Source organism: Oncorhynchus tshawytscha, linkage group LG25 (genome assembly GCF_018296145.1).
Source record: "Oncorhynchus tshawytscha isolate Ot180627B linkage group LG25, Otsh_v2.0, whole genome shotgun sequence".
NCBI classification, from domain to species: domain Eukaryota; kingdom Metazoa; phylum Chordata; class Actinopteri; order Salmoniformes; family Salmonidae; genus Oncorhynchus; species Oncorhynchus tshawytscha.
Window position 1 is genome coordinate 35,951,655 of NC_056453.1, and position 15,412 is coordinate 35,967,066.

The window sequence follows — 15,412 nt, forward strand, 5'->3', positions numbered from 1 at the left end:
CTGGCCGGCTCCCCTCTCTCCACTGGGATTCTCTGCCCCTGACCCTATTACAGGAGCTGAGTCACTGGCTTGCTGGTGCTCTCCTATTCCGTCCCTAGGAGGGGTGCATCACATCATGCAAGCCTTTTTTTTCTCTCGATATACTTAACTTCAGTGGGTTGAGTCACTGATCTTCCAGTCTGGTTTTGCGCCCCCTCTGGCTCGTGTGGTGGGGGAGATTTTCGTGGGCTATACTCCGTCTTGTCTCAGGGTAGTAAGTCGCCACTATTTATGCTGCAATAGTCTATGTGCCGGGGGGCTAGGGTCAGTCTGTCCTATCTGGTGTAATTCTCCTGTCTTATCTGGTGTCCTGTGTGATCTTAAGTATGCTCCCTCTAACTCTCCCCTCCCAGAGGACCTGAGCCCTAGGACTATGCCTCAGGACTACCTGGCCTGATGACTCCTGGCTGTCCCCGTACCCAGTATATTGTGCTGCTGCTCCAGTTTCTGCTGTTCGGCCTGCGGCTATGGAATCCTGACCTGTTCACCAAACACACTACTACTCTGAATGCTTGGCATTGAAAAGCCAACTGACATTTACTTCTGAGGTGCTGACCTGTTGCACCCTCTATAACCACTGTGATTATTATTTGACACTGCTGGTCATCTATTAACGTTTGAACATCTTAAAGAATGATCTGGCCTTAATGGCCATGTACTCTTATAATCTCCACTGGGCACAGCCAGAAGAGGACTGGCTACCCCTCAGGGCCTGGTTCTTCTCTAGGTTTCTTCCTAGATTCCTGCCTTTCTATGGAGTTTTTCCTAGCCACTGTGCTTCTACATCTGCATTCCTTCTCTTTGGAGTTTGAGGCTGGGTTTCTGTATAAACACTTTGTGACATCTGCTGATGTAAAAATGGCTTTATAAATACATTTAATTGATTGACAACCACGCTTTAACCAAGCTCTAAGAAACATATGGTTTTCAGAACGTTATGTGCTAGCTGGGTGACCCCTCTGTAATGCTGCTGAACATACAGAACAAAACCCTCAACAGCCCCCAATGACAAGCCAGACTGGCCACACTGAGTATCACCTTGAGCTGTTTGCGGACTCTGTCGATGAAGAACTTCCAGCAGTTTTCGCGTGAGTCTGGCAGGCCCACAGCCTTGACCTCGTTCCTCATGGCAACAATGATGTTCTCCACCTCATCGTCTTGGAACAGACCAGGGATCTCCCCCGATGCCAGCAGATCATTGATCAGCACCAGGAACTCCTCCTCGGCCACCTGGCTGTCGGTCATCAGGAACACCGTCCCTATGTTCTTCACCCCAGCCTTCATGTACTGGGCAGCCACGTCCAACTACCAGGAGGGCAAGGGAGAAGGGTGGGGAGAGGAGGAGAGAGGAGGGCAAGGGAGATGTGTGTCAGCATCTTAACAGAGGTTAACAGGTGGCCAGAGCATAGCATCACACCTTGAGGTCGGGGATGCCATAGCCTTTCCTCAGGGTGATCTGGAACACCTCCAGGTTGGCGATGCTGGCAGCGAGGCGAGACAGAGACTGCTTGCCGCTGCCACCCACCCCGACCAGCAGGGCGTTACCACGAGGAGACTCCAGGATACGGTTGATACGGCAGATATGGGACATTGCATCCTCAAACAGCACCTGAAGAACAAACACATATGCACGCACGCACATAAACAAACAGGGTCACAACAGGAAGGTCTAGGACTAGACTCTCTCTTCATCTCAATCAGGTTTTTAACTACTCTGGGTACTATCCAGTGATGACGCAATGCCAACACAAGGTATTTGCTTTTGTAGTGTGTCATAGTGGACTCACCAGGTTCATGACAGCGTTGATTTCGTTGTAGCTGTCCAGGCCCTCCAGTAGCAGCTTGTTCAGAACCACCCAGTCTGGAATAGGGAAGTATTTGGGCTCGCCGATGCCTTGGGCAAAGTGGCAAAAGATGTTGGGCTTCTCAAAGAGGAAACCTGCATCCATTTCCTGCAGACAGAGGAAAATACACACCAATATGGACAATGAGAAATCTACTGTTAATATTGAATAACTTTATTCAACATTAGTTTAGATTTTTTCTCAATATCAGACAATATGTGTGTTTGTGTGTGTTAAGTCTTACCTCGAAGCACTTCTTGCAGATCTCTCCCTCAATCTTGGCAAACAGCACCATGTCCTTCTCCTCCACCAGCTTGTCTCCGTACACACGGTCACACTCATGAAGCCACAGTCTCACCAGCTCAGCAGGGGCCCTCACACACTCTGGCATGGAGAACAGAAGACCCTGGCAGCGGACAGGAGAGACACAGAGGGACCAATTGAACATCTCACACACAGGCACTAACATGATGGTGAACTCTCACCACATTTACACACACAGACGGCAAGATATCTCCTTCCTCTCCTCAGTAATCCATAACAAAGTGTCTCAAACCAACTTTATGATGTATGATCAAGATGCCCATCATATAGATGTAAGGGAGAAGGGTTTACCTGGAAGATGTTGGAGAGGTCTCTGAGGTTAAAGACGTAGTGGAACTTGACTGCCGTGGGAAGGAAGGAGGTGGAGATCCTCTGGTGGAACACTGGAGAAGAAAATATACACACAGACAGGTAAGAACATGGAAACAGGGAAAATACTGTAGGCCTATCTAATGCATTGTTTTCCCCCATCTCTGACTCTAGTTCAATGTCATCAAATTAGATGGATGAGATGTTGAATTAAGTCATTACATTTTCAGTTTGACATGATGATTATCTCAGTGTTTCTTGGTAGTGTTCTTACTGATTGCGGAGGTGACCAGCGTAGAGCAAAACTTCTTGACGGCGGGGAGAAAGCCATTCATGTCCAGATGTTGGGAGAAGATGGAGTTGTAGATGCTTTGGAGTGCGTCCTGGCCTGGGAAACTCACCGCAAAGACACAGAAGTGCCTCTGAGAGAGAGAGAGAGAGAGAGAGAGAGAGAGAGAGAGAGAGAGAGAGAGAGAGAGAGAGAGAGAGAGAGAGAGAGAGAGAGAGAGAGAGTAGAGAGAGAGAGAGAGAGAGAGAGAGAGAGAGAGAGAGAGAGAGAGAGAGAGAGAGAGAGAGACCAGGTTTACAGTATATTACCATATATAAGGCAACTATGGGATGCAGAGGGTCAAGAGCAGTCTAAAACAGAACGACTAGAGAGGTTTCTTCTACTATGCTTATTCTCCAGCCTTGTGTGTAGCGTTAGTCTGGTGAGTACCTGCAGTCGGGGGTCGATGGTGAAGCTGCCAGCTGTAGGGTTCATACAGGCCACGTACTGGCAGTTATGGATGTCCTTCAGAGTCAGCTTGGCTCTGTCATACCTGGGACGGGAGGCAGGGAGAGGGGGATGAAAGGGAGGGAGAGAGGAGGAGAGAGGGAGAGAGAGATAGAGGGATCAAAACAGTGATTGTAGTTATGTTGTGGTTGTATAGTGGTTGACTAGTCAATGGCTGTGATCGTACCAGTGTCCGTGGTCCATGTGCTGGCGGATGAGTGTGTGCGGAGCCACAGTGAAGTACTTGTCGACCTCAGGCATGTTCATGTCGTCTATGAAGTAGATGAGACTCTTGCTGCCGGGGGGGCCGTAGTTCCGGCCTGCCTTCTTCTCCAGGGGTTTCTCCAGTATGGCCTGCAGCATGGCCGAGGTTGTGTAGAAGTTGAAGGGGACAGACTGGACCACATAGTAATCAGTGCTGAGGCTGCGGAGCTTGTCTCCCATCAGGACTGACTTGCCACTGCCCGCGTTGCCCACCAACATCACAGGACACTTCCTCTCCATCAGTTTGTCCATGAAGTAGCGGATACGGATGGTCTCAGCCGTGTGAACCAGAGACGCCTGAGAGGAACAGGAGACAGAGAGTAAAGGTCAGCAGAATAACTCTCCAGAATCTGGTGCTTAACAATCCTCTTAAGCTGACTGTCACTGAAATCAGGCACTAGAATTCCTTTAAAAAACATGTAGATGTTTACATGACTTATTTGATCGATTTCTCACTGTTTTATAAGTCAGAAGACAGCAATCCAGACTTTCCTAGGAGCATGTAAATGTCCTCTGTCAAATAAACTTGTATTTGCCTCCCTCTGGTGTTTGACTGCATCATTACATCGATTTATTCCACTTCACTGCAACATTACATCAAAAGGGCAGTCCTTAGAAAAACATTTATCCAGCTCGGCTGCTTCATGCTACAGACATGGCAAAGCAATCGTTGAATTTGTCTCAGGCAGGCGGATCTAAATACATAACTTTCATAGCATTATGATAAAGAATGCGATCTACACACTTTCTTAAACCTAAAATAAGTAAAGAAGTAATTGTGTGTGGAAGTCAAACATTTGTTCTTCATCGGATGCAGACACATTGCATTTGCCCAGAACAACAGAATCAAGCCCTTTACATAGCCCTTCTCCCCTTGTCTGTAGGCGGTACACATGCTGTTTAAATGGCCCAAATGTTAGACGTTCACAAATGTAACAAATTTTGATGAAAGTATGAAAAGGCCTTTTCATTCACATTTTTTTATTTATTATAACCCCTCTCCTGTGAAGTCGTGACTTGCGACATACGCCTAGTTTCCTGAAATTGGTCACATATCATCACATTTGTATATGTTTTATTGTACTTTTATAGTGTATTAGATCATATGGGTTGAAAAGTGTTTTTTTTGTCAGACATAAATAAACTATTCCAGGTGAAAGCCAAAGGTCATAGCTTTCTAGGGGTGGGGGACACACACTACTACATCAATAACATATTGCCCTCTTGCTAGATTGATGACTGAAGCCAAAGGTCATAGCTTTCTAGGGGTGGGGGACACACACTACTACATCAATAACATATTGCCCACTTGCTAGATTGATGACTGAAGCCAAAGGTCATAGCTTTCTAGGGGTGGGGGACACACACTACTACATCAATAACATATTGCCCTCTTGCTAGATTGATGACTGAAGCCAAAGGTCATAGCTTTCTAGGGGTGGGGGACACACACTACTACATCAATAAAATATTGCCCTCTTGCTAGATTGATGACTGAAGCCAAAGCGAAACAACGCAAAATGGCTGTCAGCTCAATTAACTCTCCAAAATCCCAATTTATTTGAGAGAAACGTCTTACTACAACATTGTTGAAGAGCACCTCCTAACAAAGACAAACTACAATGTCCTAAGAGTCTTGGAAGCTAAGAGTTAGTCCACTGTGTCATTCATTAATTGGGTGAGTTGCTAGGCAGACAGACAGGACTCTGACCTGCAGTGGGAGGTCTGGATCCAGCTGGAACTTGGGGACTAACTCCGTCCAGGGCTGGAACTTCTTGGAGTCTCTGTCGATGTAGTAGTCAAACACAGTCCCTGCAGATGGGAACTTGATGGTCTTGAACTCATTCACCCACCACTTACTGAACTCCACACGGTAGTCTGTCAGCTACCGACCAAACACACACACACAGACAGAGAGAGAGAAGTTAAGTTAGTCTGAACTTAGCAGAATCTGACTGTCACTTTCCTTCACTTGTTCATGGAGAGTCTGCATTTCACACAGTGAAAATATTACCCTGACTGCCTCTGAAATTTCATGTTATTCCCTATATAGTGCACTACTTTTGACCAGGGCCCTAGAGGGATGCAGTGACCCCCTTTGGACTCAAGAGATTTTAGCGTTTTTAAACACCTGTAACTGCCACTATCTGCAATCTTTTTACTTTATTTTACATAGTCCACAAGGTGGCACAGCACTCCTCTTACAGTATTTGGGGAGAACCCTGCACCCCTTGAGGATGAACGTAGCTACCTGGTCCTGGAACATGGCCCCTCCGAAGGCCCAGATGCAGGCGAACACAAAGTAGAGCTCGTAGAGTTCTTTGTTGGAGTCGGGCGGGGTGTTCTCAGGCACCAGTAGAAACTCCATGAAGTGGAGCAGGGTTTGGACCAGTGTGACCTCTGGGATAGGAGTGATTTTCTTGAAGCCGAACTTGAGCTTCTCCAGACAGGTAGGCAGGTACTTGTCAAACAGGATGAACAGGTTGGCTTTCTCCGACTGGACCTCTCGCTTCTCGATCCAGCTGGTCACCACCCTGAAGGAACACAATAACAGACAGGACACATGGTCACTCAGGTCAATAAATATGTGTTGCAGGTTAGGGTTTAATTCCACAAATTAATGGATTCTAATTAAATTCTCTTTCCCTGTAAATTCCATTTAATTCAACTCAAATTCCAGGTCAGACTTTGAATTCAGAGATAATTAAATTCCTCTGAATTCCAATGTTAGGTAAATTCCAATAATTAAATTCCCAATTAAATATTATCCCCAACAATTTCCCAAATTCCAATTAGAATTCAATTCCCTCAGGCTTTTAGGCTGATCATGTCACTGTTCAGTCAGCATAGCTATACTGGAACTATAGAAATACAAATTGCAGTCCATTTCTTATACTAAATGCATTAATTCCATCAACTGGAAAATGTACAAATATTGAATTCCAATTCAAATCAATTCCAAATATTATTATTTTTACAATTCCAATTCAAACTTGAATTCCAATTCTATAACTTGAAGATTGTTGAAATTCTAATTGAATTCAACATAAATTCTCCACTTCATGAGTGAATTCAAGAATTTCATTGGAATTTCAATGTATGTAATTGACACCAACCCTAACATGTCCAATTGTCCCTGTTCAAAAGTAGTGCACTATATAGGGAATAGGGTGTCATATGGGACACCACCAAGGTGTTCGATTTAATGTACACTATATGACCAAAAGTATGTGGACACCTGTTCGTCAAACATCTCATTCCAAAATCACGGGCATTAATATGGAGTTGGTCCCCCCTTTGCTGCTACAACAGCCTCCACTCTTCTGGGAAGGCTTTCCACTAGATGTTGGAACATTGCAGCAGAGACTTACATTCAGCCACAAGAGCATCAGTGAGGTCAGGCACTGATGTTGGGCGATTATGCCTGGCTCGCAGTCGGCGTTCCAATTAATCTCAAAGGTGGTCAATGGGTTTGAGGTCAGGGCTCTGTACAGACCAGTCAAGTCCTTCCACACCAATCTCGACAAACCATTTCTTTATGGACCTGTCTTTGTGCAGGGGAGTATTGTCATGCTGAAACAGGAAAGGACCTTCCTCAAACTGTAGCCAAGGTTGGAAGCACAGAATCATCTAGAATGTCATTGTATGCTGTAGCATTACGATTCCCCTTTACTGGAACTAAGGGGCCTAGCCCGAACCATGCAAATCAGCCCCAGATCATTATTCCTCCTCCACCAAACTTTACAGTTGGCACTATGCATTCGGGTAGGTAGTGTTCTCCTGGCATCCGCCAAACCGAAATTCATCCGTCGGACTGCCAGATGGTGAAGCATGATTCATCACTCCAGAGAACGCGTTTCCACTGCACCTGAGTCTAATGACGGTGAGCTTTACACCACTCCAGCCGACACTTGGCATTGCGCATCTTAGGCTTGTGTGCGGCTGCTCAGCCATGAAAACCCATTTCATGAAGCTCCCGACAAACAGTTTGTGCTGACGTTGCTTCCAGAGTCAGTTTGGAACTCGGTAATCAATTCAAATTTATTTATATAGCCCTTCGTACATCAGCTGATATCTCAAAGTGCTGTACAGAAACCCAGCCTAAAACCCCAAACAGCAAGCAATGCAGGTGTAGAAGCACGGTGGCTAGGAAAAACTCCCTAGAAAGGCCAAAACCTAGGAAGAAACCTAGAGAGGAACCAGGCTATTTGGGGTGGCCAGTCCTCTTCTGGCTGTGCCGGGTGGAGATTATAACAGAACATGGCCAAGATGTTCAAATGTTCATAAATGACCAGCATGGTCAAATAATAATAATAAGGCAGAACAGTTGAAACTGGATCAGCAGCACGGCCAGGTGGACTGGGGACAGCAAGGAGTCATCATGTCAGGTAGTCCTGAGGCATGGTCCAAGGGCTCAGGTCCTCTAGTGTGCCTAGACAGTGAATATACTACAGGTATATGTATGCCCGCGGGCCTCTTGCCTAAGCACTCCCAAGGTGCCTTCCCCTTCTCCCCTCCAAAATCTCTAGCAAATCTCTCTAGCAAAATCTCTGCAATGACCTCCCAGCAAATCTGGGTGTAATGAGTGTTGCAACCAAGGACAGACGATTTTAACATGCTACGCACTTCAGCATTCCGCGGTCCCGTTCTGTGAGCTTGTGTGGCCTACCACTTCACGGCTGAGCCACTGTTGCTCCTAGACGTTTCCACTTCACAATAACAGCACTTACAGTTGACCGGGGCAGCTCTAGAAGGGCAGATTTGATGAACTGACTTGTTGGAAAGGTGGCATCCTATGACGGTGCCACGTTGAAAGTCACTGAGCTCGTCAGTACGAGCAATTTCACTGCCAATGTTTGTCTATGGGGATGAATTGACTGTATGCTCGATTTTATACACCTGTCAGCAACGGGTATGGCTGAAATAGCCAAATCCACCAATTTGAAAGGGTGTCCACATACTTTTGTATATATAGTGTATGTGTAGGGAGGTACTGACGGGCTCCATCCCAGGTCAGCAGAGTTAATGAAGAGGATTCCAGCCCGGGACACGGTGGCTGGAGTGGCCGTCCGCAGGTCCTTAATCTCAAACACCAGACGCATGGTGGAGTTAAGAGGGATGCGTTCGTTACTGGCCAGAGTCAACACCTACACAGAAACACACACGGGGTTAGGACCATACAAACATACCGTAATTTCCGGACTATAAGCCGCTACTTTATTCCCACACTTTCAACCTCGCGGTTTATACAATGACGCGGCTAATTTATGGATTTTTCCCGCTTTCACAAGATTCCTGCCGCCAAAAAACTGAGCACCGTCACGTGACGTAAATCGAGCGCGCTCAAACTTCCCATCATTCTGATTACGGTAGTAATTTTGTCACCCTCATCATGGCAAAGACACGGAGAAATGCATATGATGCAGCTTTCAAGTTGAAGGTGATAAATCTGGCTGTTGGAAAAGGAAATAGAGCTGCTGCATGGGAGCTTGGCCTTAATGAGTCGATGATAAGACGTTGGAAACAGCAGCGTGAGGAACTGACTCAGTGCAGAAAGACAACAAAAGCTTTCAGAGGGAAAAAAAGCAGATGGCCCAAAGTATTTGTAGCCACTCGACATCAGTGTAAATCGTGCATTTAAGGTGGCGCTCCTTGTTGTGGGAGGCTTGGATGACAAGTGGGGAGAAATCCTTCACTAAAACGGGCCGCAGGCGAAGAGCATCTTATGGTCAAGTCTGCCAGTGGGTCCTGACAGCGTGGAGCATTGTCAAAAAATCCACTATCATCAACGGGTTTCGAAAGGCTGGACTGCTGCGTGTTGAAGGGGCAGCATGAGCTCAGCGGGGTACTTGCCTCCGGATGAAAGTGACGAGAGCGACAATGAAAACGATCCAACATCGGATGAAGCAATTCTGAGGCTATTCAACTCCGACACCGAAGGAGATGACTTCAGTGGTTTCAGTGCACAGGAGGAGGAAGATAGTGACCAATGACTTTCTTGGTAGGCTACTGTTTTAATTTTTGTTACAAGCCGTGTTTCGTTAAAGCCTATTTCTTTTTGTTACAAGCCGTGTTTCGTTTAAAGGCTGTGTAAAGTTCATTTGTTTCAATGTACCGGTAGGCACCTGCGGCTTATAGACATGTGCGGCTTATTTATGTACAAAATACATATTTTTTAATAATTCAGTGGGTGCGGTTTATATTCAGGTGCGCTTAATAGTCCAGCAATTACGGTACACACACAAGCAGTCTCTGTCTCACCTCGTTGCCAAAATCCCCAACCTGGAGGTGTTCCAGATCACCCCGAGGTCAAGGTACACACACACAAACACACACAGACCTTGTTGTCGTCCATGACAGTATTGAGGGATTCGATCCACATAGGGTCGATGTCTCCGTCCAGTACGATCCACTTGGGCCCGTCATGGCTGATGAGGGCCAAATCTCTCATCACACAGGAGAAAAGACCTGCAACCAGCGTGGCACACAACATTACACAACAACCAGAAAGACTCAAAAATAGGCTTGTCACGATATCAACATTTTACAAATGATATGATACCAGGCCAAGTATCATGATACCAAGTAGTATCACGATACCACGGTGGAAAGAAATCAGTGGCCTAGCATCCTGCTCGCCCCTTCCCCCGGCACTTGTTCACGTTTTATAAACGTTCTCCAAAAACTTCTCACTGAAATGTACACTTCGACTCAATACAACACATTGAATTTAACGTCACACTGATCAGCGTATAATAGAATACTGCATAGAATGGCTGATTGCTCATATTTGCAAAGGCCTAGCTGTGATTTGGCTGGAGGAAGGAATAAACAGTACATCAGTGGAGGCTGCTGAAGGGAGGACGGCTCATAATAATGGCTGGAACGGCACAAATGGAATGGTATCAAACACCTAGAAACCGTGTTTGATACCATTCCACTGATTCCGCTTCAGACATTACCATGAGCCCTTCCTCCCCAATTAAGGTCTGTGTATGTGTGTTTGTGTGTGTCTGCCACCAACCTCCTGTGAGATATATGCATAATGATCTGCATGTCATTGTGTCAGTAAGGGGAGAACACTGCATGAAACCTTGTTTACTCTTCAGTTAACACAGACACACACACACTGTCTCTGTCTCCCTCACTCTCGTAAAAACACACAACACACACTGCTCCCAACTTTTAGCTAGGCACCAAACAGAATTTAAGGTGCACCAGAAATAAATAGATTTTTGATATAGTTTAGGCTTCCATTAGGCCTATATGAATCCTACCTTTTGAAGCACATCTCATGAGTAGCAGACCCTTTTCCTTTCTTCCTGTGCCCATCAAATTTACCTAAACCTACTGTCAAGTAGGTACACACAACAAGGTTGTTAGCTAGCTAGCTAACATGACTGAACAACGTTGTTTGTTACCAAACTAATAATTAGCGACCCAGGATTAGTTTAAAACGCCCCGCGACATGGTTTGTGAACTGATATAAAACGCATACAAATCCCGATAGAAAAAAAAGGCATATCTGGTAATATGGGTCACATTGAACCGTTTAGGCTAGAGACAAGACCTCTGGTAATATGGGTCACATTGAACCGTTTAGGCTAGAGACAAGACCTCTGGTAATATGGGTCACATTGAACCGTTTAGGCTAGAGACAAGACCTCTGGTAATATGGGTCACATTGAACCGTTTAAGCCAGAGACAAGACCTCTGGTAATATGGGTCACGACACTGAACTTGCAAAGTCTACTCAGACTGGTCTGTGCTATTGGTTATAACAGGCGATAAAATGATACAATGTATCAACGGTTCCACAGAAGTGGAGGGATTAGCAAGCAGGACGGGGTCTACATCCCGAACCGGAGCCGCCACCGAGGCTAGATGCCCACCCGGACCCTCCCCCATGGAGTCAGGTTTTGCCGGAGTCCGCACCTTTGGGGGGGGTACTGTCACGCCCTGACCTTAGAGAGCCTTTTTATTTCTCTATTTGGTTAGGTCGGGGTGTGATTTGGGTGGGCATTCTAGTTTTTCTATTTCTTTGTTGGCACCACAAACCCCGACCTATGGGTATGGTTCCCAATCAGAGGCAGCTGTCATTCGTTGTCTCTGATTGGGGATCATACTTAGGCAGCCCTTTTTCCCACCTTAGATTGTGGGATCTTGTTTTAGCATAGTTGCTGTCTAGCCCTGCAGAACTTTACATTCGGTTTTGTATTTTGTTGTTTTGTCGGAGTTCAGTATTAAAAATCATGAACACTTTCCACGCTGCGCTTTGGTCTCATTCATCTAACGACGGACGTAACACACACGTACAAATCTAACAACAGAAGACTCATCAGGGTCTGGGTCTGTATCCCGGCTCGCCATCATGGCTAAATTATATTTTAAAAAACTGACAGAAGAATAGACGGGCGTGAAGAGAGGATGGAGCGAAGCAGGTAAGTGAGAGCTGGTAGGGGATGTGAAGAGCAGATGGAGAGAAGCAGGTGAGTGAGGGCTGGTAGGGCATGTGAAGAGAGGATGGAGAGAAGCAGGTGAGTGAGGGCTGGTAGGGGATGTGAAGAGCGAATGGAGAGAAGCAGGTGAGTGAGGGCTGGTAGGGGATGTGAAGAGCGAATGGAGAGAAGCAGGTGAGTGAAGGCTGGTAGGGGATGTGAAGAGCGAATGGAGAGAAGCAGGTGAGTGAAGGCTGGTAGGGGATGTGAAGAGAGGATGGAGAGAAGCAGGTGAGTGAGGGCTGGTAGGGGATGTGAAGAGCGAATGGAGAGAAGCAGGTGAGTGAAGGCTGGTAGGGGATGTGAAGAGAGGATGGAGAGAAGCAGGTGAGTGAAGGCTGGTAGGGGATGTGAAGAGCAAATGGAGAGAAGCAGGTGAGTGAAGGCTGGTAGAGGATGAGGGTGATTGATTATAGCTGCCACACGTGATATGCACATGAAAGTGAAGTGGATATTATTGGACATGCGCATACAAGACACTAGTGGCTGTTGCTTAAATTCAACTGAATGCATAAACAAAACTGACTTCATAAACATTTTATAACAGACGCCAGTATGTTCTTTAGATCGGTAAGGATGAAAAAGTTGGTAGTATCATATGAAACGGTACTACGGTATTCTAAAATATTGGTATCATAAGTATCATGATGTTTTAGTACCGTGATATTAATGTGGTACCGGTATACCATGCAACATTACTCAAAAACACTTCAACACTATTAACTAGAACTAGAACTAGAGAGAGAAGTCCAGATGCAAAGCTGCTTGACTTATTGTGTTGTTAGGGCTTCATTGACTACACGTTTCAACTATATTTTAGCCTAACTAGTTCCATCGTACCGTCCTTCCATTCTCGGGTGGCAGGGTTGATGATGCCAAACAGCTCGTCACAGGTGACAGCCTTAGGGTCCAGATCCACGATCACCGGCTTCCTCTTCATGGTCTGATAGGTCTTATTCAACGAGCGCATCACCTGGAGACACAACACAATAGTTTGGCTTCTAACCAAACAGAACATTTGGCTCTTTCCAAAATGGCACCCTATTCCCTTTTTAGTGCATTACTTTTGACCAGGGCCCATAGGGTGGCATTTGAAATGCAGACTCTTTCCAGACAACTGGAATAAGAAAAGCACAATAGATGTTAGAGGGATGAGGATTTATGGTACCTTGGACTTGCCGGTGCCGGCATTGCCGATGATGAAGACGGAGTGTCGGACGGCCAGCAGCTCTTCCAGCTGAACCACCTTCAGAATAAAACTGTCCTCCGCCTGCAGATTCAGGTCCAGCACAGACTTCTTCACTACCTGAGATACACACCCACACAACAAATACCTCAGTTACAGATGTAAGATGTTAATTTGAGCCAGTTCGCTACAGCAAGGAAAATAATCCTGAAGCATCAGGAAATTTGAATTATTATGTGGATTATAATGAATGGACATTTTGTTGTAGTGGCTGATACATTTTTCGTAAGGGAAAATCAAGTCTGAAATTTCTATGTGGAAATTACAAATTTCAGAAGCCTTTTTAAACCACAAATACACTACAAGTTTTACATTTCCTGCATTGCATAAAAGTTCTCCTGCAACAGGGTGATCAATTACGATCCTACATCTGTAGCATCAGAAACTACTTTTTTAACAAAGACAACCGTTTTTTTACTTCAGATGATAGACAGATAGAGTATAAACACAGGTGTACATTTATTTGAGTGCTCATGTTACTTCTGCCCTTCCCACCTCTGTCCTGTGTTCTGTCTAGTTAAGGAGAGGCAAGTGTGTGTATGTATGTGTGTTTGTGCGTGTCCGACCTTCTCAAAGTCCAGGTTTCTCTTCCTGGGGACATCCAAAGCAGGGAACAGGTCTCCAATCAGTCCCAGGAACACAGGCGAGTCGTCCATCACGATCTTGGGGACGTTGAAGTCTCTTAGAGCTCTCATCAGGACCTGGTCCTCCGGGCGACCCGGGTCTCCTCTCTTCAAAGAGCCGGCCACCACCAACACAGACTTAATGGCACGAAGACCCCAGTCATAGTGGTCCTGTACACACAGACACAACACAAAGGAAACTATATGAAGATGTTTTAAAGAGATGGTGAGAATGTAAAATCTCTGTGGTTGTGAGCAGACAGCAAGTCTGGGTGAATAGGGTGAGAGTGACAGTGTATTAAAGCAGTGAGGTAGCTACTGTACCTGTTTGGAAAGCAGCTCTTTGCAGAGGGTGTAGAGGGTGATGAACTTCCTGGCCAGCACTCTGGCGTCAATGAAGCCTTCAGCCACCAACATGATCTCACAGATTAACTCAAAGTCTGGCACCACCATGGCGCATGGCCTACAGGAGAGAGACACTCAGGTATGAAGACAAGTAAGGGCAAGAGAGAAAGAGACGGTGACAGAGAGAAACAGTCTGCAAAAAAGAGGGAGAAAGAAGATAAAGAGATGGTGAGGCTGACAGATGGAGAGAGTTTGCGAGATAGACAGGCAGAGAGAAAGATCCACAATGTGTATGGTACCTGAATAGAGCCTTGAGGTTCTCCGGTAGCTCTGCACGGCCGGCATATCCCGGGTTCATGGTGATGAAGGCTCCCACGGTGGGGATCAGCTTGATGGTCTCACCCAGGAAGTTAAAGATGATCTTCTTATCTCTGATAGCGTCCTGAACAGACTTCACCTGGGGGGAGTAGGGTCAGTGTCACCATGAGAGAGAAAGAGATAAGAGGAGGGAGTGAGATGGGGGAAAGAAAGAGAGGGGGGGGGAGAGATCACGATAAAGGTTTGTGGTGTAGAAATAGAGGCATAACTTACCTGTACAGCGATGACAGACAACACCTCCACAGAGATTCGGTTGAACTCGTCAAAGCAGCCCCAGGCCCCAGTCTGAGCCAGACCCTTATAGATGTCTCCACAAGACTGGAAAGACAGGACAACATGAGGCCCAATCAGAAACCACAGCAGAATCTATTGTATGCTTGAATAAGAGGACATTTTTTGGCAATATAAGAAGTCTGAGCAACAGATTCACCTTGTAATCCATCTGCTCAGAGCAGTTGAATACATAGACCATGATGCCGAGGGCTCGGCCCAAATCCTTGGTGGTCTCGGTCTTCCCGGTACCGGCAGGACCGGCCGGAGCCCCGCCCATGATGAGATGGAGAGACTGGGTCAGAGTGATGTAACACCTGGGGGAGAGACAGAAACTCTTTACATGATCGCTCACACAACAGAACTGAACAGAACGGAGTGAGACATTATGTCAGTTTGTCATTTTTGGGACAAAATTAGTATTGAAGTGGTAACATCCTGTCAAGATCAAATGTGAAAATATATATTTTGATGGATTAGATAGAATTCATATGAGC

The 15,412-nt window shown here is 46.0% G+C and overlaps 1 protein-coding gene across 1 annotated transcript in view; it reads right to left on the bottom strand.

Moving 5' to 3' along the window:
- Positions 1 to 15,412, bottom strand: part of LOC112229873 (dynein axonemal heavy chain 17) — an 87,704-nt gene that overhangs the window by 50,522 nt on the left and 21,770 nt on the right. Inside the window, exons 34-52 of the mRNA XM_024395987.2 lie at positions 15,076 to 15,232; positions 14,859 to 14,963; positions 14,567 to 14,724; positions 14,247 to 14,385; positions 13,866 to 14,093; positions 13,222 to 13,359; positions 12,894 to 13,026; positions 9,896 to 10,023; positions 8,554 to 8,702; positions 5,807 to 6,089; positions 5,267 to 5,440; positions 3,479 to 3,852; positions 3,235 to 3,337; positions 2,791 to 2,938; positions 2,499 to 2,590; positions 2,128 to 2,289; positions 1,827 to 1,991; positions 1,457 to 1,648; positions 1,078 to 1,344 (exon numbers count right to left, since the gene is read on the bottom strand). Of these exons, the coding sequence (XP_024251755.2) occupies positions 1,078 to 1,344; positions 1,457 to 1,648; positions 1,827 to 1,991; positions 2,128 to 2,289; positions 2,499 to 2,590; positions 2,791 to 2,938; positions 3,235 to 3,337; positions 3,479 to 3,852; positions 5,267 to 5,440; positions 5,807 to 6,089; positions 8,554 to 8,702; positions 9,896 to 10,023; positions 12,894 to 13,026; positions 13,222 to 13,359; positions 13,866 to 14,093; positions 14,247 to 14,385; positions 14,567 to 14,724; positions 14,859 to 14,963; positions 15,076 to 15,232 (3,295 nt within the window). The remainder of the gene's footprint in view (positions 1 to 1,077; positions 1,345 to 1,456; positions 1,649 to 1,826; positions 1,992 to 2,127; positions 2,290 to 2,498; positions 2,591 to 2,790; positions 2,939 to 3,234; positions 3,338 to 3,478; positions 3,853 to 5,266; positions 5,441 to 5,806; positions 6,090 to 8,553; positions 8,703 to 9,895; positions 10,024 to 12,893; positions 13,027 to 13,221; positions 13,360 to 13,865; positions 14,094 to 14,246; positions 14,386 to 14,566; positions 14,725 to 14,858; positions 14,964 to 15,075; positions 15,233 to 15,412) is intronic.